Raw genomic sequence first — 26,655 nt, forward strand, 5'->3', positions numbered from 1 at the left:
TCACCCTCAGTGCAGAGAGCATGCAGCTTGGAGACAGAAGTGCTGGGAACACGTGGCAATGTTGGCATCCCTCTCTTCCACCTCCCCAAGTGTCACACAAACACAAAAGAGCTTTGAGCCAGCTCTGTGCTGACCTGCAGGAGCAGTGAGATTGACTCTGAGCTTAGCTGCGTGGCAGGGACTGACAAATACCAGTCACAAAGTGTACAAGCCTTGGGGACAGCTGGGATGAAACCAGCAGCCTGTCAAATGCATTTAGGGTGCATTAACTTGACATAATGCTGCTGAGAAAGTAAAAGTGAATATTCCAAAGGATGCTCCTTATTCTCAGAGAGGGGCTTTCTGCTGGAATAAGCCCAAAGTTATTTTCTCCACCCCAAGGACGTGTTTTTCCAGATATATTTTGAACAGTCCCCACCTACACATAAATACAACAGAGATTCACACTCAAAGCTTTTGCACTGCACCCACAGACATGTGTGTGTAAAGGTGTGGGAACCAAAGCTGTGACCATATGTCTAATAATTCACTCCACGGTGCAAAAGCTTGGGAGGGCTATTTTGGAAGCTTATATAAGTTAGCTCATGTTGTTTTAAAGAAATCAATAATTTAAAGAGTAGCATTTGAAGAGAGAAAATTCCACTTTTTAACTTTTCATCCTTATCAGGACACAGGCAAACACCATGATGGAGACCAGGCTCTGAGGTGGGTAATTCACAGAGACTGAGACGAGCCAGGATGCCAAGAAAACAGAAAACCAGGAAAACATGCTAATGCTGCTTTTTGTTTTCTGCACATTCCACCTGCTTGGAAGGAGTTCCCATCACCAGGTTCATGTGGAGTCATGCAAATTGAGGTAAGGGAGAGCTGCAGATGCAGTGGGTGTGTTAGGGGTTAGCAGGAAGCCAAATGCAAACAGGTCTTTGCCTTTGAGATTAGTAACATAAATAGTCATCGGCAAGCTCGTGTTACTTCTCATCATATCAATTCTTGGTTTAAACGGTCCCAGTTCAAAAACCTGCCCTTTCCCTCAAAAATACCAGGCCATGATTTGATTCAAATCCTGCAAGTAAAATCTATCATGTAACTTCTACACTCCTCCAAGATACTTGCAGAATCATGATTATTTTAATTACACTCAAATTAGAAAGGAAAAATAGATTTCATAAAGGGCTCTCCTTTTCTAAGGGGGAAAACTTTATTATTATTCCTAAGTTTGTACTAATCATTGTACACTTCAGCTCCCACCCTACACTTGCAATCTTCTCAGGAGTGCCATCACAGTTCCTGAGACCAAACTCCTCCTGAATTGTACAATGAATCGTTATTTCTAGAGAAATAATGTACCTGGAAGTTTCCAGATGCACCACTCTCTACCAGAGAAGCACAGGGTCCTGCAAGCTTACTCCAGCAAACAGAAAGATTAAACATATGGACGTGTCTCATACATGCCACATGGCACCTTTCAAGTGTGTTTGACACATAAGCTGGAAAGTAACTTCAGCAACAGTTTACCCTCTAAATATTACTATTAAAAGAAAAAAATCCCAGTGAGCTCCAAGTCATTGCCTTCAAGCTCACAGAAGCAGCTCCAGCTATTCCTACTTCTTGCTGAAACCAGAAACTTGCTTTTCCTCTTTTTTTTCCTTTCCTTCATTTAAACTTGCCCAATTATGAGTTTCTTCTCACTACACCTTCACAATTTTTCCTTTCTCAAAGCCACAATGAAAATAAGGCAAGGAGGACACTCCAAGACCCTCAGTATGCAGTGAAGTGGGCCAGCAGTTTTCCAGGCCTTGGGATTGACTCCCAGTTTCTGTTCTAAGCAGCCTTCCAGCTTGCCCAGTAGTTTTCAACACATGGACAGTAAGCCACAGTAAGTTACCAATGCCAGAGTAGTCAGTGCACAAAAGCCATTAAGTGCACAATCGTTGGGGTCTTCAGGTGGACATAAGGCACAATCACGAAGGAAAAGATCTGGAATACTTCCTCCAGAAAAACTTCTTCCTCAAAAGCCTGCCAGGTTTCCCCACACACCTGCCTGAAAGGGAATGGAACACATCCTCTGCTTCCCTTCTTCAACCCTGGAGGGGCTGGGAGAGCTACTTCAGCTGTGCTTTTGGCAGAAAATCTAAAGCTTTGGGAGCTGCCTTCAATATTCCCTGTTGCTTCTCCACTCAGCCCTGTGCATAGAGATTTCAAGACTCCACAGCCTCAAGATCTGCTGACTTGGGCCTCAGATCTCCTGAACATTTAGCATTTTCCTCAACACAGACGGCTGAACACTTGCAGACTTTCCACTTCACCTGGATCTACTGCCACTTTGGACCTCTGGAGGTGCAAAGAAAATCAGCCCAGGGATTTCAGAAGTGTCACGAGCAGACAAACACTTCTCCAGCTGCTACATTCTTTTGTGTTCTCTGAAAAGATGGCATTTGGCACAGCTACAAAGCTTTCCTCATCTTTCATACATCTTCTGACAGAAGGCAGCTTTAGCCTGAGGCACTCACAACTGGGATTACCAAGGTTCTGCAGGAATTATGCCCATATTCTCCCACTGTGACCAGGAATTGCAGTCTTGCAGTAGCCAACACATTAATCCAGTTTTACTGCACCTAAACTCCAGCACTTTTCACAGCTTAAGGCCTTATCCAGTCACAACACCCTCAGAAAGCAGTTTTGCTGACATTTTGCCATAAAGTTGCAGCTTCTGATTATTTCACTATAAATTCTCACTATTTATATTAATGCCTTGAAGAAAGGAAAGAATTTATCTTTGCTTAACAAGTGACATAGGAAAATTATGAGATTTGTTGTCAGATTGATTGAAACAGCAAATTCCAAATACCAAAGGTGTGATTGTAGTGAAGCATCTATAATTTAATAAGGAGATAAAAATGTGTACAAGAGCTGTGACCCTCAAGCAGAAAAGACAGGAAGGACAGTGACAAGAGTTCAACTTAGATTAAAATGAAGTCCAAAACTATGGATAACACAGAGACAGTATTTGAGGAAAAGAGAAGGTTATGGTCCAATATTTTATTGTAAAAATCACTGATCCTCTTCCTAATATGGTATTGTTAAAACATTGTGATGAAAAAAAAATAGGTGCAGCCTTTTTTCTTATTGTTCATTCACCCCACATTTCACACCCAATTCTCCTGTTTTGCACATTTACTAACCAAAAATAATTGATTAATTACCTTCTGTTCAAAATGTTCAGCACTGCATTCTTTGAGAGCTTTAAAGACAGAGACTTATTTTTCCAAGGCCTCCATGAGATTAGGAAGTATTATTAACTCCATTTTGTCTCTTGCAATAACAGAACAATTAAGCTGAATTTCTCTCTGTGTGTTAACCCACAGCAGTCCTTTGTGCCAGTGACCAGTGGGGGGCAAGAGCAGGGAAACTCCTGATAAAAGAATGATCATTTCTAAGAAAATACTCTATCAAAAGAGACAGAATGGATTCACAGCTGAATCACCAGCTGGATTTACAGGTAGGGATTTACTGCCCCAGATTTTGAGGGGGAATATACTTTACTGGCTATAAATGCTCCTGTTTTGTCCCATCAGATTTTACCACCCTCTCCTTTAGGTCTGGTTTCACTGCACTCACCCTCTGTTCTTAGCTCTGATCTCTTTTCTTTGCTCTCCTCTCCAAAACTGCTCCCAGTCCAGCTAATTTGTTTTTAGAATATTTCAGCCTAAGGCCTGTACGTGCCATGGGAAATTCCAGCTTTAAACAGTGACAACCCAACACAATTACAAGTGACTGAAAATCTTTTAATAAAAGCACCACCCAAAGCCTTAACCACAAAATATTTACGAGCTTACCACTATCACAAGTGCTCTGCTGCAAACACACACTGGTCAGGAGAGAATATAAATGCTCATGTAAACGGCAGAAGAGAACACAACACTCAGAGATGTGTCATATACATGTACTTTTTTTCTCCATCACATTAACATGTTATACTCTGTGAACACCATTTTAAATGTCAGCTGATGAATTTTAAAATTCCTGTCTGATTTCTAAGGACTAGTTTTAGTTGAATGAAAAGAGATGCAAAAGGGCTTTTACTTGGAAGCAAAAGCCTTTGTGGGACATACCTCTCTTCCACTGAAACTTCCTTCAGCTGCTGGTGGGGTTTTGTGCCTTCCATTTCTCGGATGCTCACTGCATAGATCTTAGTGGTGTAGTCAATTGCTTTTTCTCTTGCAACATCACTATCATAACCTTAGGAAAAACAAAACATAGACTAACACAAACTACCCTTGTTTCACAGCGGGAGAGCAGAGAACAGGAGGCTCTGCCCCGATGAAAGGAAGGCAACAATTCCTGCCAAGCTCTCCTTACACCGAAATTTAGCACAGCAAACCTTCCAGTTAAAAGCCGGTGTGAATCTCTGATTCAGGCAAGGAAGACTGAATCAAACCCTCTTTACCTCCATCCTCTTCTGCATCTGTGTCTGACTCTTCGCTGTCCACCAGCTTGCTCTCCTGGATGCCCAGGAACTCCCTGGTCCAGATCATGAGCGCGGTGTCGGCACCGCCCACGGTGAGGAGCACGGAGTCGTTGTGCAGCCACTGCACATTGGTCACCTGGGCACTGTGCCCCACGTACTTCTTGAACTTGGCATGTTGGCCCTGCAGCACAGAGAACCCCCCAGCTGGCAGCCTGACACCCCAGCAACAGTGCCTTCCTCTTTCGCTTCCCCGTCGCTGGGATAAACACACTTCTTACCTTCACTGGGTAGGAAAAGAGCTTCACAAACCCAAAATCATCTCCTGTGGCCAAGAGGGTCCTGTCCTTCGTGAGACTGGCTGCATTGACAACGGTGACATCGCTGTGCATGGGCCAGATGCCCTCACAGGTGGGACCAAGCACACATGTCCAGGTGTCCCATTCAATCTTCTCTATCTGCAAGCAAAATTCCCCCAAAAGGAGGGTTCTTACTTAAAACATACCAAATACACGCTAGTTTCATGCGCATAGTTTTCTATGTTTGACATTGATTTTTATTTTAATATTTTTAGTTCTTAAAAAACTGTGCTGTTCCAGCTTGTTAATACAAATTGTCTATCTTCATCAAAAGGCTTAACACTTTAAACATGCCCTTTTTTTCCAAGGCAGAGCATGATTTGGATACATGAAGATTTTCTGGGGTGCTAAACATTGGCAATTTTGTAGCAGAATTACGTATCACAAATAATCAGCTTCATGAAAAGCCATGTCCTGCTGTTGGAAGATGGTTTATAGCCTGTGTGCAACTGGCTACACAGAAAACAGGTCACTTTGAGAAGGGGATTATGGCAAATGGCTGCTAATAAATAAACAATAATAAATTTAGAGATAGAAGCAGAAACCCGCACATTCTTCCACTTACAAATGCGAGGAAAGACACAGTGGAATTACTAAATAATTCTAATTCTAACCTATCTATTTATAGCATTATAAAAGGAAAAAAATACACCATTTGAAGACAATTCTTAAAATTAATTTTCACAGTAAAAATAATCCAGCACACAATTCATACCTCAGCAATTCTTATAATATGTCTTTTCCCTCTCGGTGCTTCAAAAAACAGTTGTTCTTTGGCACCAGAATTGACTTGCAATAACTTTCCTGGGTACAAAAAAAAGAGTTTGTTATGAACCTTATTAATTATTATGACTATTAAGAACTTTCATTTGATTGAGTGAAGAGATTTCTGGGGGCAAATTAAGAAATTATCCTCTGGAAATTTATTCATAGCCAAAGTCACACAGATGCCTAAAATGACACTCGTAAGGGTCCTACACTCTGATTCAATGCATAAGTAATATTTTAAATACCATCCGATATCCTTAAGAAGTTGCTGCTGCACAGCAAATCACTTTCTGCTGATAGGGAATATTTTGTTCGTGTTTCATCCTCACACTAATGGCAGTCAGAAAGAAATGCACGTGCTATTAATTTTCCCAACGATTTTACAAGGCAGCTTGGTCAAAAGTGGAACCTTTGCCAGCTCCTATCCCTTCTGCACTGCCTCACTGGCAGAGCCAGCTGCACTCTGTGCTGTCCTGGCACAGGAAGTTTGCTGTGCCCATGGAGATGCTGTGGTGCTGCTGCTGCTGGCTCACACCACGTTTTGGGGCTAGGACACAGCAGGGACAGGGCTCAGGCACATCGGCGGTCCCACACAGGTCACATCTGCTCTGGGAAGGTTCACTGGCATGAGCTCAGTGTGGATCCTGCTGGAGTTAATTAGTAGGGATCATTAGAACTATAGCTTCTCGCACGGATTGCCACGCAGAGCTCAGCAAGGAAAGGAAATTGGATACCAACAAATGTAACTGCACTGGATCCATACAGTGCTCCATAGGGAAAAAGCATGTGCATCAGTGGTTGATCTCAATAACTGGAGGAGAACAGTTTCCTGATACTCCATTTTATGGGCATTTCCAGTCTGTATCTCTGGCCAACACTTTACCTCTGGAATCCCAGTCGATGTGGGTGATGTAGCTGGAGGCACCTTTGCAAATGCCAACTCTTTTGCTGGTAAGGACATTGTAAATATCTACAAAGTTATCGTGGGAGGCCACGGCCAGGTACTTTCCTGATTCTGTAAAGAGGAGACACCAAGGTTATTAAAGGGTAAACCTTCTCCCTGATACTGGTGTGATTTTCACCACTGCAGTGAATTTCACCAGGCAGGGGTGGGACTGTTTCAGTGCCACACGGAGCACACACAAATTCAGCCATCCTTTGCAACACTCAACCTTTGTCTAGACAAGAGAAACAAACTGCAATTTAAACGCTCCTCTTCCACCTTAACATCTGGATGTACCTCGCGAAAACTTGATGTCCGAGATCATCTCCTTCCTGTGGTGAAAAGACACCATGTCCTCCACGGTGTCAGCGTTCACCACCAGGAAACTGCCGTCGTTCAGCCCCACCGCCAGGGCTTTGCCATCGGGGGAAAAGGCACAGCAGCGCCCGCCTGTGGAAGCACATGTCAGTGAGCCTGTCAAAGGCTGCCACAGAGAAAACCATCAATGAACTGCGCCTGGAAAGTTTTTACACCATGTCATTTTTAAAGCAGATTTGTTATCTCTCGAAACAGGTAAGTCACAGAAGCCTAGGATGGATGCTCTGTTACAGGGAGTTAACAATGATGATTTTCATCCCTTTTGAAACAGGTTTATGTGCAAATACCACCTTCCAGCCACAGTGTGAACACAGCAATGACAGAAATAAAACAAAAAACAACCCACCCAAAGCACATACAGAAAGGAAATCCAGATGGAAAATTCAAAGACTCATTGAGGGCAGCGTAACTCTGCCTCAGTATTATTCCTGATCACTCTGCCCTACAGCTATCCTCATCCATCCCCAAATTCATCTCTCCGAGACATTTAACTGTTTTCCCCCAGCAAATTAAGGGTTCCTGTGCTCCAGATCTGCCGCTGAAAAGGAACAACTTAAAATTTCCTGAAGGATATCAATGAGTTAATAAAATAAGTGTAATTTTGAGAAGGTGGCATTTCAACATGGCTTATCTAATTTTATACAGAGGAGAGGGCAGGAAAAGCATGAATTTTAGAGAAGTTGCTTTAACAGGTAAAGTTCATATTGACAGCAAAAGATGATGGTGTTCAACATGCAGGAAATTGCACTTTTGTCTTTTTAAGGAAATTCTTTTACGCCAGCAACGTACTGGCCTTAAGTATTTCTAGGGAGGAAAGTGATTCTGAGGTTAACTCACTCCCCTTGAAAGTAGGGGAAAAGAGAACTGAAGTTCATTTCATCATTATTCATTACAATAGATTACAGTTCTTTTTCTTCCTTCCCTTTGCACCGACTTGACACACGCCAAAGACCATTTATTTCCTGCGCTCCCAATTTTTTAATGACCGTGTCCTTAGCCTACCCAATGAATGCCTGTGCTGTGCCCTGAAAGCAGAGGATCCCTGGCTGCCCCAGGGCCTGGCCGAGGCAGAGGTACCTTTTTTGAGCTTCCTCACTGCCAGCATGCGATGCTGCGCTGAGAGCTCCCAGATGCGCAGGGTTTTGTCATCGCTCACGGTGGCGCACACGGGCAGGAGAGGATGAGCTGCCAAGCCCCACACTTCTCCTTCCATATGGCCCTGGAGAAAAGCATTCCAGAGGAAAAAAACGCCTGTGAGGCTGGTGTAATACGCTCTAACCTTGCCCTGCATCGTTCTGCAAGTCTCAAGCAGTAAAGCCTTCACTGTCTCCCCCCACCAAAACTTCCCACGTTCCAAAAGACCCGAAATTCTGCTCTGTCGCCTCTGACAGATGTCTAAAATGCTCCACTGCTGCTGGTTGTAATTCCTGTTCTTCCACAATCCTCCTTTCCAAACTTGAGATGAATAAGGAACAGTTACACCCTAAACAGGACTTTATCCTGAAATCCTAATATAGGATAATCCTCCAAGTTGATGCCCTTTTTAGATCCTTGTTTGTCCAACACACACATAATACTTCGTTTTAATCTTGCCTCAGATTCTCAGTTTTCCAACTTGTTAATCACTCTTCCTGCCTTTTTTCCAGCTTTCCTTCAGTTTGCACACAGTTTGTTAGCACTGCATATCAAGGTTAAATAATTTCTTACTGTTCTCAATCTGCATTAGGGAATGAGTTCAGTGTTTTATAGAACACAACCACACATATCTTGGATAGTAAGGCAGTCATGCAGGCAAGGCAAATTTGAAGGATTACTTCATGCAAAAAAAAAAATTACTGAAAAAAGAATACCAAACAACCAGCATTTTTGTAAAAATACAGGAAATAGTTCACTATGGGAGAGCCATACAGTACCTGGACAAGCAGAGTCATAGGCCCGCTTTTATCAATTTCAAGTATTTCTCCATTTTTAGTTCCTACCAGGATGTGCCCATGTCCCAGGCTGATGGCTCGGACGGAAGGGTTGTCTTCCAAAAGTAAACCTGAAGAATGCAAGATTTTTAAAAAAAAATTTCTTATCTCTTGCAGTGTATATATAATTCAAATCTGTTCAAAATCATGAACAGAGATAAAATTGCCTGATCACACTGCCAGATAATCCATGGATTCCTTACTAATTCAGGGAAGGGAGTTTGTCTACAGTAGTGGCCATATAAAGACTGATATTTTACCGCTTTAACAGTGACAGGGTCTAAAGGGCTCAGGAGCCCCAGCACCTCAGAATTTCTGTGATTACATGTGAATATCCCTTTCCATACTTCTACTCTGAGGCCTGAGGAATTTAACAGATCCCTGCTCTCACCGCAGGGAATGTGGCCAGCCAAGGAAACTGGATTGACTTTGGAACTACCAAACTCAAGGCTGGGCACATTTCTCCTTAAAATCATTTCACCAATGAAGAGAAAGCTTGATGTCATGAAATAGAGGAGGGAATAGCAGAGCAAACTATAAATGACAAGGAATGCAAGAAATACATCTTGTATGGATCAAACCAGAACATTTCAGCACAAAGTAAGTGGTGTGTTGTTGTTCCCTTTGGCTTCTGACGAGATTTGACACCCAGTCCTACCCTTTTACTACCATTGCACCACCCTCCATGAACACAGTCCTTATTGAAACACTGAAAACTGATACCTTTAGAACTAGCAGAGAGGGCTGCTCTTTTAATAGCATATGTCTTCAGACATCTCTCAAACATATCATCCCAAAGGGCCACAATTCCATCTTTTCCACCTGTTACAAAGCCCTGCACAATCACAGTAGGAGAACACACACAGATGTCAGCACTCATGGGGGAGATTCAAGAGGACATGTCCAAAGGCCCAGTAAAGTCTCCCCTGCTTTTTATTCATATGTCAAACTAAAAATACTGGAGCCTGTACCTATGAGGGAGAAATTCAAGTGGACAAGATTTAGAGTTTCTTTTCTAGGGTTATAAAGAATTGCAGCCATATGGAGCACCCATTGTTGTAAACAGGAATGCTGGACCAGGACATTTGCCTGCATGTGGAAATAAATGATGGAAAGATGTGTTTTACCCTTAGAAGAGACAGTAAGTAGTTGGCAATAACAGCTTCTTAAGTTATTCCAAATACAACTGACTTAACAGATGCTTCAACCCAAGTTCTAATAATGCATCTGGGACCAATCCTCTCATTAATTTCCTGAGTAGATTATCTGGGCCAAGAGAATGCAAAAGAGCACAAATAACGAACCAAGAAAAATCTAAGTGAAGAGGATGTTCAGTGCCAAGAGCAAACAGAAAATATGATGGAAAGCTAGGAACAATCAATTAGGGCCAGAAAGGATTGAGCCACAAGGATCTTAATTGACCTTGATATATAAAAATGCTAATAGCTAACATTCTTCTCATCCTTTACTTCTACAGTTGAAACCATAATGTCAAAAGGGATATTCCATTATCAACATTGCCTTCAAATTGCCAGGGGCAAAACTTTGTCTTAAGCTCATTTATGTGATGCGAATATTTTGCCATAACTTCTTTTATAGATGTATTGATGCAACTAAAAGAGAATTCTTTTGATATCTGGAACAGTTAACTCAAACGCCAAAACCTTTGGATATCTAAAGTCTTGACTAAGATACAGTGATAAGATTATTAAAAGACCATGTTTCATATTTTGGAAGCTGCTAATGCATGAATATTTTTGGAAATGGGTTGAAGAGGCAAGGAGTGTTACCCATTACCTTCCTATGGTTTACACAAACATGAAAACAACACTCCTGAGCCCAGTGAGAAATGAATTCTGAATTTTTAGAGTTCAGAAGCTGCAGCAGCCCTCTTGTTAGAGGGTAGAAATTAACAGAGACACAGACTTCTTGTTTATCACAGCATGAGAAGGGTCCTGGATTATTCCTCTTTACAGCTCAGCCATCTTGACTCCCAATTATTCACTGACTGGCTGCAGCAAGCTCCTACTGTAGGTTTCCCTTGCAGCCTCAGACTGCTGGTTATTCCCTGCTAAACTGTCACTCAGGCTCTGACTGCAGGCTTTTATCTAGCTAGACTATGACTGCAGGTTCTAACAACACGCTCTAACTGCAGCCCCAGACAGACCTCACAGCAGTGATTCTCTCTCCCCAGGATCCTTCTGCTTCATGATCCTCTCTTCCTCAAGGTTCCTCCTTCATGATTCTCCCCTCACCAGATAACCCATTCTCTTTTTGCATGCTTACCTTCACTGGCTATAGGAGTGACTCATCAGCAGTGAGGCTGTATTGAGCTGTTATTTTTCAGAAGTGAGGTCACCTGTATTACCTCTTACAGTCAGAAAGCTGTTGGTCAGGTACCAGAGCATGGAACAGGGTGCTTACAAATCCAGGTCTGTCAAATAACACTAGCTTTGTGATTTTCATCACAAACCCCTCTAAAATCCATCAGTGCAACAAGAATCAAAGTGAAGGAACGCGATAAGATACCTTGTCCAGTGCATGCATGGCAAACACAGGTCCATCATGGGCCTTCACTGTCCTCAGCAGCAGGGTCTCCTTCCAGATGTAGATGTCCCCAGTGGCAGCCCCAGAGAACACCAGCTCCTCCACACGCCCGTACGAGACGCTCATCATCGTCTCCAGCTTCCCCACGCTCCCGAACGTGCCCCGTTTGGAGGTGAAGCCTCCACCTGCAGCAGCAGAACAAGGCTTGTTCTGGTTTGGGCTCATAGCCACAGGACTGTAAAGGACCAGTGTTAGACCCCATGATCCCCTGTTGCTGCCCAATAATGGAAATCCAGAAATCACCGCACAAGGGAAAAGCACAATCAAAGAAAGTGAAACTCGGCAATGACAGCTCTGGAGCAGATCAGTCTCAGGTTTTCAGACAGTCTTTGCAAGCAGGAGATAAATTTGGTGAGGAATCATGCAAAAACAACTACTTCATGTCTGGCAGGATGTTTTTTGCCCACAGCACCTTCTGCCATGCTGCTTCTCTGAGGAGGTGACCACAACCAGAAAACTGGTTTAGTTGTCCCCTGGCATCCTGAGCATTTTGGCAGCACTTTGGCAGAATAAACGGCAGGGTTTGCTCCTCCTCTGGTTGTCAGAGAACCAAATCACCACAGCCTTGCTTTGGGTCAGAAAGGAGAAGCAGCCATAACGCCCACGAATCAATGCTTAGACAAAAATACACATAAAACTACAAAATATCATCTGCAGTGGTGGCCTTGTGTCAAGGCACTGTGGGCTTTGCAGCTGGCACCACACTGAGTCCCCACTCCATTGAGCAAATCTGAATTAAAAATACACCATATTTATTGCAAAGAGACTATTCTTGGAGTAAGATGCTGCTTAATGCACATTCCCATCATGGAATTTGGCAAACAGCAATGCAAGTCTATGCAATCACTGCAAAAATAACCAAAAGATTAAAAAAAAAAGGAGAAAAAAATAGTTATTAATCTAAGAGCACCTGAACTACTTGAATGCTTAAACTATGGTATGAAGTGCAGGGAGTTCTTAAAACTACCTAATTTTGAGTTCTTCTGAGTACTTGTGTCATGTGTACACAACTAAAAAGTCATGAAGAGCAAAAAATCCAGTCCTAAATAAAAAAATATCCTCAATCAGAACCCGATTTTCAGGGAGCCAAGGATGCTTGTTCAGGAGAATTCCTTAATATTGTGATTGGAATTTAAACATAATTAGCTGGAAATTCTTCCCAAGGAGGAAGGAATATTGTGACATTTGCTGACTTAGAGGTGGGTTTTCCCCTTGTGCTGGTTTTGCATGGAAGTGATTTTTCAAGGAGGGGTTGTAGCAAAACCAACCAGTGACTAGCTTTAAATACTGCCAACCTGATTAACTAATTAAATATGGGGACATGCCTCTGTGAAAACACAGGTTAAAAATTGGGGAAAATCCTGGGAAAAGTTCTCTTTCCTTCTGGCCTGAGAAGAGGTAACAAGCAGGCCTGGCTCCCTTCTTACCCCTTTAATATTTTGGTAATTGGAAAAGTGCTTAACAAATAAAACAAATCCTTAAACTGAAAACGTTATGTTCCTGTATTAAAAATATTCACAAATTCTCATGTTAATCAAATATAAACTATTCAATACAGTACCTGTTTGCTGCCAAAATTTGATGTGTTTCATCCCAACTGTGACTAGTCTGTCTACATGATGTGGATTGCACTTCACTACAAATATTTTATCTTTATGGCCCCTGCAATAAAGGCAGACATTTTAAAAGCTTGGCAAGAGATGACTTAACATTTCAAACTAATTAAATCATTGTTATAAATCATTTCTCCATCTAACAAAAAGTAGAGAGCCATATTTCTGATCGGCAAGGGTTTAGTTCTGGGAGTTTACCCCACGGAGCTGGCAAGAGGAATTTAAGCATATGTCATGTGGGGAGTACAGAAATGTGGGGAATAAAAATCCTCTCCCACTGAATTTCAGTTCATTTAAGTCATAGCAAAGGAGCAGGCAACAAAGGTCAAGGCAATTAAGAGAAGACATAAAGGTATTAGAAGATATAGGTATTTAAATGGATGAGAACTCAGTAAATATTAAAAGGTACTCCGACAGGAAAAATGAGGAAGTATTTAATCTATGGGCATCAAGGTGGAAAATAAAATCACAAATTTTAAAATTATAGTGTAGGAAGCAGTTCACTCAGCAGCACATTCACCTCAAGATTTAGTTCCTGGGTAATTAAACTTCTGCTTGCTCATGTATTTATGGGAATTTACAAGCTTTGGTCTTAGCATGGCAAAATATATTCCCAGGTGTAAAGCATCAATTACATCTGTGTCACTGTTTTATATACCCTCCAAAGCAGGAACCACGAGCTTTTCACTATACATCTGCAGGTTTTGTGCAAGGATTAAGTCACTTTTTTCCTGACAGCCTCAGCAGATCTGGAAAATCACATGGTTCTGAAACCCATCTTAGGGTCAGTATTTCCTTTTAGTGGATCAGTTGATGCAAACCAGTCCTGGCCACTTTTGACATCTGCAGCATATCATCCTGCAGTGCAGGGGTGTTTGGTTCCAATTTACTCAACAAGGATTTTAATGAAATTAGATAGGAGCTAGGAGAGCCAGGACAGGGAAACAAGCTGCGTAATTTAGCTCTGAAACAATTAAAGCAAATAAATAAGAGTGTTCTTAATGTTGCAACAAAAAACCTTGAGGTCATGCTGAAATAAATCTTGTCTAGAAAAGTTAAGCAAAAAAAGAACATTCACAAAAAAGAAATATAACTCCAGAATAAACAAAATTATTTTCTATATATGGTGAATGAACACCCATTTTTCAGGTTTATATGGGTCCGTATGATTGTAAGGAGATGTTCTTTTATTCTTGTGTGCAAAGGCCACATGAGGACTTTTGTGTCTCTCTCTGTCCTCCTGTGCTCACCAGCACAGAGGACTTGCTTTTAGCCACTGCTAAAATCTAAACCACAGTTTGAACTGGAACATTTTAGAAGATACATTCATTTTTCCACTCTCTGTGAGGATCTTGCATATTTTCAAGACGAGAGATTAGCAATAATACATCCATTGGGTACACGCAGCATTACATGGTGAAAAGAACCTGAGTGCTGCATGTTTTATCTCTCCTGGCAGCACCAGCAGCCAGGTAGTGACACAGCTCATCATTATCTTGTTTTTAAAAGCCTAAAGGTCAGCATGGGAATATATAAAGTATTTTCTTTGCTCATGAGTGAAGCACAATCTGTCCCAGGACAGCAGTGCTGGGATTGCAAAGCCCAGGAAAATGTCACAACACAGCCAGGGCTGTTGCTAAGCAAAGCCTCCAGCACAGGTTTTAGACAGGATTTAAACCCTCGCTGCCTAAGAAACTGGATGTCTGAGACGAAAGTGTATAGCTAACAGATTGTGGTGTACACAGGGAGAAAAACACTAATTTCATCAGCAATGGTGCACTACTAACAGAGAGTGCTGCCGCCAGAAAATCCCATTTCTTCTGCAACATGTCACCATATTGTAATTAAAGTAATTAAAGTGCCGTTCACAGGCACTTTTTTGCTATACTAACAATTTCTACTGAGCAATGCTACGCTACGTGCTTGCAGAGAGCATATGGAATTCTCTCTTTGCACATGCATCCACACACAGGAATTCTGCTCAGTCCTGGTGACCAGGGGCACATTTGCTTTGTCGCACACTGAGACAGAAACCAGCTCCTCAAACAGTTTGATTCTCCTACACTGAACCAAAGAGCAAACATGTAACTTTAATCCAATTCCCTTCCTAGCACTGGTCCCTTCAAGCAGTCACACAGGACCCTTCACTGTTGGGTTACTGGCTGCACTTTCAGTTGGCAACTGAAAGAGCAGATATCTCAGAAAAAGCTGGCTCAGAAGATAGACAGGATCAACAGTGCTTGAAAAATAGAGAGAGAGATTAGAGGGAACTCTTTTTTCTTTTTAGCAAGTTATTTGATTATTGATGGAACCTAGCACATCACAGAACACACAAAGGAAATTACACCTCTGGTGACTTCTGCCCTGAGCCAGGACATAAAACTGGTAAAAAATACTAAACTTGACTTGAAAAGCCTGAAACAAACTACAGTGCCCATGTGGCTCTCCCGACAGAAAGGCTAAGGAACTCCTGACAGAAATATTTCACAGAATTTCCAAATACTTGGCTGTGCATACCCAGGTTTTTCATCTGGGTGTGTTGCTCTGAAGCACCATCCTGTTTCAGAAGGGAGCTCTGCTTTATTTCTTTGTTCATAGGAAAAATGTGGATGGAACTATTCAGACAAAAAGCAATCAGAGGGGACATTTTAAACCGTGGGTATTCTTACCTGGTTGTTGCCAGCTTTTCTCCCTTTTTCCAGTCCCAGAACACAATGGCATGGTTATCATCCAGCCCAACAGAGGCCAAACATTTCCCATCAGCTGTACAGAAGCAATAGTGATTGTTAAAGGCGCTAAAGCTTTAGCTGAAAATGGAACAGGCAATGAACACAACAATCACATTGCCAACTGAATTTCTAATGATGGATTTTAAATGAAGCAAAAAAAAAATCCCCCGAACTAATACTTCGAGAAATCGGAGTTCAGATCTCACCCAAAGGCAGAAACAAAACATTTTTGTGTGTAAGCACAAGGGAGGATCAAACAAGGCAATAAAGTTAAATTTCATAAAGCTCAAGCACTCTAAATTCACGTTGCATTTTATTGGAAATATTTCTGATCAGATGATGCTTGTTTCTTTGCCTGAAATAGTGCAGAGATTTACTAGTGTATGAAATGTTCTTAGGTAGGTGATGAAACTATAAATACGATATAAAATTTTAAGGCTAAAAATAACTGCTGGCTATCTTCACTTTCACTGCAGGAAAGACACAGCAGTACTGATAATCAGAGGAAGGAAAGCCAGAAGAGAGAATCATCCATAATTCAGTAGTACCCAGGCAATCTTGCCACGTGTATGAAATAATGATCAACACAACCACCTCTACCAAAGTTTTAGAGACATACTTCTGCCCTGAAATTCTTAAAGGTTTATAAAACTAAGCCATGATTATTGCAGTTTATGATAAGACAATTGAACTTTAGAGGGTGTAGCAGGAGCTGATCACTTGCTTGTTTTTTTAACAGCAGAAAAGTCAGAGCTGGAGGAAGCAGAGCTGGGCAGAGACCGAACAAGAGCACGGATCTGGGAATGTGCTTCTCATAGAAATTAATGATGTGAAGGACTCTGGGCCTGGGCATATATGACTCCAAGAAGAAAAATTACTATAAATTATAAATTACTCCATCAGAACTACTGCAGAGTTCACAGGGCTGAGTAAGTTCCTACAGACTTTAATGACTGAGTTCTACAAGAAACAAGTCAAGAAGAAGAAAGGGAATTTAAGAATCAATAAGAAAGAAACAGGACCAAATGGAAGAAGCAGAGTAATGTAGGAAGAAATGCAATTAAAATACAGGACAAGAAATCAAAACTGAGTTTATTTTAAAAATCTCCAAACCACACAATTTAAACTTTATTCACTTGAAACAGGAGGTTTATGCACTAATATGGACCATACCCTCCAAATAATATCCCAAGGTATAAATGTTAAATTAGCCACCAGAGGGCACAACCAAACGTTGCAGGAATGAAATTATCATTGGAATCAGTGTCATGAGAAGGGTTGTACCAGAAGGACCCAGCTTTCAGAAAAGGGCAGCAGCTGATATTTTGGAGAGGGAGTGAGGGCAGAGAGAACTGGGGGAAAAGAGTCACCTGCTGCATCAGCTACAGCCAGAAAAGGTTGGGAGCTCTCGGTTTCTTTCTTTAAGCTCCAAATAGTGTCATCTGAACCTAATTTTGAATTCTCTGTTAATTAAGACAATGCAAATCCCCTACATAGGGCAGTGCAGCCTCTGATCCTGCAGGGAGGTGCACGTTTGCTGCGCTCTCTGCCCTGTCTATGCCAAGAATCCCAACTAAAGCCAGTTAGGAATGCAGCGTGTGTATGCATTATTCTCAGGATCAGGTCTTCAAGCAACACTGTAATGTTGAGTGGTTGCTACCTTTTAAAAGACATTCAGTATTTTTTTTACAGATTTATGCTGACAGGATATTTGGCCAGCTTATTCTTTACAGGTACGTGGATTCTAAGATCCAGAATATTCCTACTTGGACAAGAATTTACTTGGTGTTAAAAATGCAAACTACAAAGTATTTTCAAACACAGAAACGTTTGTTCAGTTAAGGATCTTAACAAGAGGGTTTTTGGACATCTATGCACACTATCTAATATCAGTTAAATCGTCCTTATCCATTTTCCCTCCTTCTAGCACTTTATCTCCTCTCAGAGTGAGCTTACACACCACAGTGGGTCAGCAATTTCACATCTGAATTCCAGCTCTTGGATGAACACTAGATCTCCTCTCCTGGTAATGGAATATGACTGAGTTCCACAGATTTATCTTTGTGGAAGTCAAACTTCTTTCATATAGTCTTGCCTTACAAATGTGATCTACATCCTAATGAATTCTTACCACATTTCTGGAGAGCAGAACATGAAAGCTATGTTTAATTGAAAAAACGAAATCAGATCAAGTAGAGGATAGTTCAGATAAAGTAATCTCTTTGTTTTTTTAACACAAGAAGGAAAAATGAATTTTCAAGCCCTTTTATAAAGATACAGAAGTATTTAAGTCCCCACCATATGGATGATATTCTTCAGCACTGAACACAGGAATTATCCCTTAAAAACTACAACAGCTTAGGGCAGCCAGCTTGGAAAGACAAGTAGGAGTGGCAGCAGACAACTGTTTGTCATATTTACTTCTTCTGTAAACTCACTGAAAAATGTGGTAATTGTTAGCAATTGTGAAGAATTGGATGAGACCGGGGTGACATTTCCAATTAATTTATACCCTTGAAGTCACCATCCTGTCTGCTTTAAAATTCTCACACCACCAAGTAGGCAGTGACCAGAATTCTAGCTGCACACTTGGTGCTATCTACCAGACACCACCAAATCAATCACTGTCTGAGTGACCAAACAACTGACTTTACTACACACACTATTTTTATCCCAAGTCAACAAGCTTCCATGTAAAATTGGTACTGGCAGTAATTTCCCACCTCTTTGAATTCACATTTCATCACAAGGACTGCTTCTAAACTAATCACTTAGATAAAAGTAGGCTGTGGCTTACCTGAAAAATCCAGTGCACACACTCCTCTCTGGTGCTGGCCTTTGAGCAATGACAAACATTTCAGGGTCTGGGTGTCCCAAACATGGATAGCAGCATCTCTTCCAACCTAGATCAGAGGGTTAATTGGGATCTCTGTCCAGAGAAGTTCAAAGCACACCAATAACAGTAATTAGCATTATCATATCTTTAAAACACGGCAGAGGTAGTTACTTTGTCACATGCCCTATTTTATCTTTTTCAAGATTTATTTTCTCTTTCAGAGAAATACCAGTGGATGGTCTTTAAAACTATGACTATATTCAGCAGAATGTTCATGGTATCATTTATCCTGATGTCTGAATGTGTATGTATACACTGACTACATCACATTCAGTATCAGATATCAGGAAAGTGCCTAAAAGCTTTTATCTGAGCAAGGCTGTTGAAAGCTCTTAGAGTTTAAAAAATACCACAACTGAGTAACGAAAGTTCAAAACCTTCTAGGAAAGAGATAAAACACAGCTCCTGTGTTTTACAGCAGAGGTTAAAGGTAAGTATAAGACTTTTGAAGGCCACAGCACAAGACCAGCAGTGTTTATGCTATACAGGAATGGTTTCATAATCACCTCCAACAACTTCGGCAGGGAAATAAGAAACAACATCCCATTTGCCTGGATTTAGGAGGAAACACTATGTTTAAGGAAAAAGAAAACAGCTTTTTTTTTTTTTTTCTAATTCCATACAAAAAACATTTTTGCTATCACTTTGAAAACTCCCCACCTGCCCTGTAGCCACATAGTCCTTGATGGGGTGGATGCTGAGGCTGAGGATGTCGTCGTCGTGGCCAAGGTAGAGACGTTGTGAGTGCTGCTGCCGGTTGTAGACGACGGCCACGGCGGCGATGTGATAAACCACCTCCCCTGCCTGCGTGTAGAACAGGTTGTTCCTGCAGTCGTAGCCCCTGTACCTGCAGCAAACACCAAACACCTCGTGGCTGCCCCGCAGCTGCTCGGGAAAATCCGTGTTACAAACCGTTTGTTGAAGGAAAGGAGTCCTGCAGGGAGGGCTCAAGCTCAGAAGTATCTACTTCTGCTTCCCTGCCAAGAGCATGAATTAAGCAATCTTCTCAAGGATTACTTGGCGCTCAATTCCTAAATCACACTGATTTCACCAAAAAGGTTGTATCATTCACATAGAACTGCGTCCAGGCGAGCTTCACAAGGAATTGGATTGGAGCAGAAATCTATCAGGCATTTTAATGAATCACAGCTATCACAAGCAATTTGCAGAGAATCTTTGCTCCAGGAAGCATCAGGTGTAGTGAGCAACAGGGACAAAACTCAGCACTGATGAATTATCAGTGTAATAAGCTTCCCCTGTTCCTTAACAAAGAGAATCATGGAATGGTCTGGGCTGGAAGGGACCTTAAGGATCACTCAGTTCCATCCCCTGCCATAGGCAGAGACATCTCCCACTGGACCAGGTTGCTCAGAGCTCCATCCAGCCTGAAATACAACTGAAAATGGAAAATCTATATCTGATATACTAATAATTACCACAGTAACAGCGACAAACAAATTATTTGTGGGTAAGCACCAAAAAATGCTTTGCTTATGCTCTGATACGAATTGTTGGAACACCCCAGCAAGGTTAATCAATCAGAAATAGCAAATATTATCTGATATTACTCTACCCATGTATAAACTGCAGCTTCAAGCTGTCCTCAGGGGCTCGTTCTCTCTTAAGGAAGGGCACAGAATGGTTTTTCTCTTTACTTTGCTGTTTCAGCTGAGGTAGGTCTTCTTTGTAAACCTAAAGAAGAATTGCTAAAATTAACTGCACATCTCTGGTTTTCTAAATATTTATACACACAAGTGGAAGTGACTTTAAGCATGAAATTTAATATATGCTAATGTGATGTTCAGTGGTTACAATGCAGGGCCAGGCACTATTGTTCCCAGCCTTCAGATGATAATAAATGTTTTGTGGACAATGAATTCCCCTGGCCTGAGTGGCCCAAAACAGCAATCTGGAACAGCAGAGTGTATTTTTTCTAGAAGGTTCCAGTGTCACTTAGTGAAAAGGAATGTAAATGGTGACTAGGAGTCTCCAGGTGTTTTTTAATTTCATCTGTGCTTCAGTGTCCAAGCTCAAAGCTGAGCACAAAGAACTGCCTCTGTCTCAGGATTATGGTGAAACACACAGGAACCAAAAGCACTTAAGTGATCTGCCAATGTGTCCAGAATCCCAAAGTACAATTACAGCTCTATAAATACACAAAATACTTTCCATTTAAACACTTCAGAAACGCTATAATTCTGTGGAAGCACTAAAGGTGTTTGAAGCATACCCAAGCAAGATCGTCATTACAATGCTGAAATGTAGCTCTAGTGTTTGTTTTCTGTGCCTACATTTCTTGGACAAATGGACAATGCAATTGCTACTCCCACAGAAATTTACCTGACTTCCAAGAAGCAACCCTGGATTTTTGGAGGAAAGGAAAAGATTCATCTCAAAATGCAGAATCCTCTCTGCTGCTTCAGCCACAACATCCAAAAAGAAAAAAAAAAAACCCCAAACCAAACCCCAATTCTCAAAATAAGATCAATGTTTTTATTTCCCTGTGCTTCCCTCAATTATTTCCTTTAACAAAATGCCAAATACAGCTTCTGCTTGGGGCTGTCTCACACTGCCTATATGAGATGCTGTTTTAAGTTGCTCCTGGCTTTCCATGCATCAACCTGCCTGGAATATTGCTGTTTAACTGCCCACAATAATATTGTCACTTGTAGTTTTTAAACCCAGACGTCCTTTTTGACACACAGACAGTGTGGAGGAGGACGATGACTGATTTGAATACAGATGGAAAATCGGGAGGAGGAGGATGACAAGGGGAGGAGGAGGGACCAGCACTCCAGTGAAACTAGGAGTGAATGAGAGAAAAGGGAGAGAATTTGGCAAAATCTGTCTCATTTGTCAATCGTGACTGATCTCTGCAATAAACAGGTAAAAGAAGCTCTTGGCAGATGGACCCATGCAATTTACTGTAGGCTAGAAAGTGAGGTGAAATGATAAAGGATGCCCTTTCCTAAAGCCTGGGATGTCAGAGGTGAACTTCCCACATTCCAGAAAGCAGCCCCATGCCAGCCATGAAATCCCTTAAATCAACATGAACCAACTTATTCTATGATTTTCCCCCCTAGTACAAGATCCCAGTCCTGCTCTGAGGGATTTCTGACCTTTCCCCATTGCAGCTGAGATGTCCCGGACAAGGGGACAGGCAATGCTCAATTCACAACAGCTCCTGGAATCAGGTTCAAGTAACTTGTAAATAGAACCCGAATCACAGAGAGGTTTGGGTTGGAAGGAACCTTAAAGATCACCTGCCAATCCTCAAAACACTTCTAAATTATTTTCTCTAAATACTTTCCAATTCTCATCTCCGGGGTTTATACATGTTGGTTGCATAATCAGCTGAATACCATGATGTCCTGGGCTGTAGTTTAGGATGTGTTCTATCACCATCCTCAGTCAATGGCCCATCGATGCCTTGTGCATGACTCATAGATCACTCCCTCCGGGAGTTCTCTCTCTTTAATGGGCCATCAAGGACCCACTGTGTGACTCATCATCCCATTGTGAGATGCTCCGCCCATGGGGAGGAGCCAAGCATTCTCACCTGGATATAATCTGGGATTTGGGACAGCAGAAGCAGCCCTCACCCACTGGATTCCCAGAGGACTGGAGCTACCAGACCTTTCTATGGAATCACTGCTTCAGGAAGACCACCTCACCTGGACTGCTTCCATCACCCTGCTCAGGGTGTATTCTGACTCTGTCAGTGGTTTTTCTTTTTGTATTTTTGCATTTATTTTATTTTATTTTTTTCCTTTTCTCCTCATTAAATTTTATTTCTGACTTAGAGCCTCTCACTTGGTTTGCTTTCAAACCACAACACATGAAAATAACTGAGAGCAGTCTATGAGTCAGCAGTAAACTTCTCGTTGCTGAACAGTGATGGGAACTCACTGGGTAATTGGCCCTGGGTGTTATTTCACACTCACCTGGCGATCATAGTTGATTTGAGCTTCCTGCTCAATGTCAGAATCCAACTCCGGCACGTCGGATAAATCTGAATCCGATTCCTCACTGTAGGAATCAACACCACTCTCTGCTTAAAAAAAAAAAAAAAAAAAATTAAAAATCAATATATTGAACACGTAAAACCACAAGAAAATAGTATGTGACATTTTAATATAATTTAGACTATGGGCAAAGCACTATTCAAGAAATTTGGAAGCTCAAGCAGCTTGCAGAAGTCACGGGGGTTGACTGAATGTGTCAGGTTTCATTTCTGTCTCTCCTGTTTCCCTGCCCGGGGCAGGAAGGTGGCAGAGAGAAGCAAAATCACTGAGCAGTTACTGGTACAGTTCCAGCATCAGAGAATTCTGCTTTCAAAACAGGGTCTGGAGAGCAGACGCACAGAAACGGCAAATAAAAGCTTTCACTGATCGTTCTTTGACAAGTGCTTAAAATATTTGCTATAATGTACATATTTTACCAAACTGTGCCTGTACAGAGTGAAATTTTGCCCTTCTGCTGCAGGGAATCCAGACTTTAGCAACCACCATGACACAGTTCATATGGCTTTGGTAGGATATTACAAGGATCATGACTATAACAGGAAGAATATCTGAAGTACAGCTACCCCATAAATATGAGAAATTTGTCATGAGATATGTGAGATTGCATTGAAAAACAAAATTAAACATGTGTAGTGTGACTTCTGAATGCAAGTTAGATGGCTACGGTTGAAAATTTAAATATCCAGTCCCTCTAAATGTCTTCTTCCACTCTCTTTGAAGAATGCTGCTTATGTATTCCCAAACACAAATATTGCAGACTGCAGCAGCTTTTAATGTGCCCCAAACCAAGGCTTGTCTTTGAAAGCTTCAATGTCCCAAACATGCTGAGTATATGCAATTCCAAAGAATTGTAATTTTTTTTCCTGTTAATTAAATAAAAGCTCTTCCAGCAGTACCTCATTCTCTGCTGATTTAATTTAATAAGTACTTGAAGAGAGATGATGCTTGCCTTGTGGAGAGGCTTCCAGGATGCCATTGGTTATCCCTTCTGGAACAAATCTCCACTGAAAAACAGAGTGATCAGCACCTCCCGTGCTCAAAACCCACTGGAAATCATGGGACCAACGCACATTGGTGACATGGGCTGAGTGGCCAACATATTTCCTGAATTTAGCTCCTGAAAACAAGAAGAGAACTGCTGGTAACGGGGAAAAAAATTAACCTTGTAACTAATAAAGTTAGGTTCCTAATAGAAACATACACTTGTGAAATCTGAAAACCAAAAAATACTCAAATTCCTCATTTGATATGCTGATACAAAAGTTATCATGATATAAAAATAAGTGGCGTAAAATAATATGGACATTATCCTCAGTTGTCAGAAAAGTATTTCAGTCTTGGCAGGAAGTACTAGACACACACAAGGTTTAATTTTCACATTTCTGGCCATGTGTGCCAGTGTGAACTCAACACGTGCATTACATTTTTCCTGAAACACAAATTTTGAAAATACACTGAGATGTGATATCAAATTAAACACTGAAGCTCACAGAAAGGCAAAAGGTTGTTTGATTTGGATGGCTGGCTTTATGCTTGGTACAGAGCAAATCCTGAAGAAGCAGCCACACATTCTCAACACCTCTGAAAACAACTACACAGAGAGGGTTAAAGTCTGGTCTCTATAACCATTAATACTCACAGGAATTGTGCACAGGCTAATTTGAATTTTACACCAGAATGAGAAGCCACCATTAGAAAATACACTGATACGGTGCTGAGGTAAATCTTGCATTTTTCAGCCATACAAAATTCCATCTTACCTTTCTTCAGGCACGGAAATCTGAATAATTTCACCAGCCCAAAGTCATCGCCAGTCACCAGCACAGAGCTGTTGTAATTCCCATCCACAGAGTTGACATCTGTGATGTTTGTGTATTTTGGCCAAATTCCACTCACTTCAGATCCTATCACACATGTCCACGAGGCCCAGTGAATACCTTTGATCTCATCTTTGCTTGTTAGATGCTTCCCAGCTGAAAATGTGCAGGTGAATAACCAGTTTCATAATTTGCTTTTTAGAAACTGTTTCTTTTCATCATATTTATCTGTGTATTCTAGTTATGATTGACTTTTAACCTCAATTAAGAAGAGTCTTCTTTAAATTACTATAATCTCTCATTTGTTGTGTCTGAGGACATCACACATCTGAGGAGCTCTACTGCAGCTGCATCAGAAATAATTAGAATACTAGTGAGAATTAGTATGCTAATTAGGATTAGCATGTTAAAAATATATAAAAGTGGAAAACTTTGAAATTCCAAATCTACCAAAGAAATGCCTTCAGTAAAAAGTACTGTGAATAGCAGAAGTTCCTAGAATGCTTTCGAGTGCTAGAAGGTTAATACACAATTTTAAATCATGCTCATGTGCTAGGAGTTTTTCATCCACGTTATCTTAAGCCCCTGAAATGTGAGTATTTGGTCAGGCAGATATTCTGTGGTACTTTTTATTTACATGGGCTGTTTTAGAGTTGATTGAAAGCTGCCAAACTAGCCCAAAAGAGCCCAAAATTATTTTTTTTTCTAAAGCTCTCTTCTGCAGAAGTTTCCTCTAAATATTAGAACACATTCCCAAATAAGAGTGAGAATAAGTCAATTAGTTATCACTGTTGTTTCTACTAACAAGCTTTTACACTGAGAACCTCAGCAATCTGAGCTGACTCAAAGAGTTCTCCTATTTTTAGTTATATTCTTAAAAACTTTCTGATCACTGACAAGAATCATTCATCATTTGAAGGAAGAAAACAGGGACAGAGGGGCTTTGGTAGTTACCTGAGAGTGAGTTAACCTGTAAAAGTTCATATGAAAAAATATGTAATTTACAGAGACAGAGACAGCTTTTTCTTAAAGTTGAGGATATTCAGTGAGTACTGATTTAAAAAAAAAAACAAGCTCTAAGTTCCAGCCAGGAAACTCCACTTTCACCTGTAATATTTGTGTCATATTTGTGGTGTTCTCTTAAAGCTAAACCCAAAATTTCATTGTTCATAACATGAGCCCCTTGTAAACTTACAGGGCATCTTGTAGAAGAGCCTCTCTCTAGCACCATCGTTGGTCTGCAGGAACTTGCTGTCCACAGACCAGTCAATGTGAGTGATGAAACTGGAGGATTTGTTGCACTCCCCGATTTTTTTGTATCTCTGGGCCACAGCATAGATGTCCACGGGGCCATCATTGGAGCCCACAGCCAGGTAGGAGCCATCTGGAGAAAACTTCATCTCATGGATCACCTCCTTGCGGTCCTTGATGTGAACCACCTCAGTCATGTCCCTGCAGGAGCCAGAGGGGAGAACAACAACTGCAAACCCAGGAATTTGCAATCCACAGGTAACAAGACAGATGCACTGAATAATTTGTACAACAAAAATTAGACTTCACTTAAAAAATACTTTTTTTTTTTTTTCCCCCACTCTGTGGATAACTTCTTGTTTCCTTCCACTGATTTCAAGCATCTTTAAAAGCAACAGATAGAAACCACACTGCCTGTCCACAATGCTCTTCCATTCTCTTCACCTGCTCTAATGAAGTACTGCTAGCAGCATCCAATCCAAATTGATTGAGATACTTTTTAAAGTGTATCTTTTAAAACTTGACACATGGCACTGTTAAAAGCAGGGTCCTGAAAGGAGAATAGTTCCCAATCCAAGACAAAAGATTTCTAGGAGGCATCAGACAAATTTACAAGGACAAGATTACTGGGAGACAAAGAAGATTAACTTCTTTAGAAAAATAGTCATTGGGAAGGCTTTTAAATTAATATGAACAGCTCACTTAAGTTTTGTTAAAGTCATTAAAGAGGAGTATTATAGGGATTTTCCCAGGCTTTTTCCTCCTATCAGCTTGGAGTTCCAAGTATTTTAAGTATATGCTTGGCAAACATATGGAGAACAGTCAGGAGGGGGT

The 26,655-nt window shown here is 41.2% G+C and overlaps 1 protein-coding gene across 1 annotated transcript in view; it reads right to left on the reverse strand.

Moving 5' to 3' along the window:
* EML6 (EMAP like 6) overlaps window positions 1-26,655 on the reverse strand; it is a 91,114-nt gene that overhangs the window by 19,829 nt on the left and 44,630 nt on the right. Inside the window, exons 9-27 of the mRNA XM_066316616.1 lie at window positions 25,766-26,022; window positions 24,514-24,726; window positions 23,703-23,870; window positions 22,673-22,779; window positions 20,302-20,420; window positions 19,389-19,575; window positions 18,630-18,735; window positions 15,773-15,866; window positions 13,052-13,152; window positions 11,413-11,615; window positions 9,607-9,718; window positions 8,827-8,954; window positions 7,991-8,132; window positions 6,833-6,985; window positions 6,476-6,607; window positions 5,540-5,628; window positions 4,747-4,923; window positions 4,448-4,649; window positions 4,113-4,239 (exon numbers count right to left, since the gene is read on the reverse strand). Of these exons, the coding sequence (XP_066172713.1) occupies window positions 4,113-4,239; window positions 4,448-4,649; window positions 4,747-4,923; window positions 5,540-5,628; window positions 6,476-6,607; window positions 6,833-6,985; window positions 7,991-8,132; window positions 8,827-8,954; window positions 9,607-9,718; window positions 11,413-11,615; window positions 13,052-13,152; window positions 15,773-15,866; window positions 18,630-18,735; window positions 19,389-19,575; window positions 20,302-20,420; window positions 22,673-22,779; window positions 23,703-23,870; window positions 24,514-24,726; window positions 25,766-26,022 (2,817 nt within the window). The remainder of the gene's footprint in view (window positions 1-4,112; window positions 4,240-4,447; window positions 4,650-4,746; window positions 4,924-5,539; window positions 5,629-6,475; window positions 6,608-6,832; window positions 6,986-7,990; window positions 8,133-8,826; window positions 8,955-9,606; window positions 9,719-11,412; window positions 11,616-13,051; window positions 13,153-15,772; window positions 15,867-18,629; window positions 18,736-19,388; window positions 19,576-20,301; window positions 20,421-22,672; window positions 22,780-23,702; window positions 23,871-24,513; window positions 24,727-25,765; window positions 26,023-26,655) is intronic.

Source organism: Sylvia atricapilla, chromosome 3, assembly GCF_009819655.1.
Source record: "Sylvia atricapilla isolate bSylAtr1 chromosome 3, bSylAtr1.pri, whole genome shotgun sequence".
Classification (NCBI taxonomy): Eukaryota; Metazoa; Chordata; class Aves; order Passeriformes; family Sylviidae; genus Sylvia; species Sylvia atricapilla.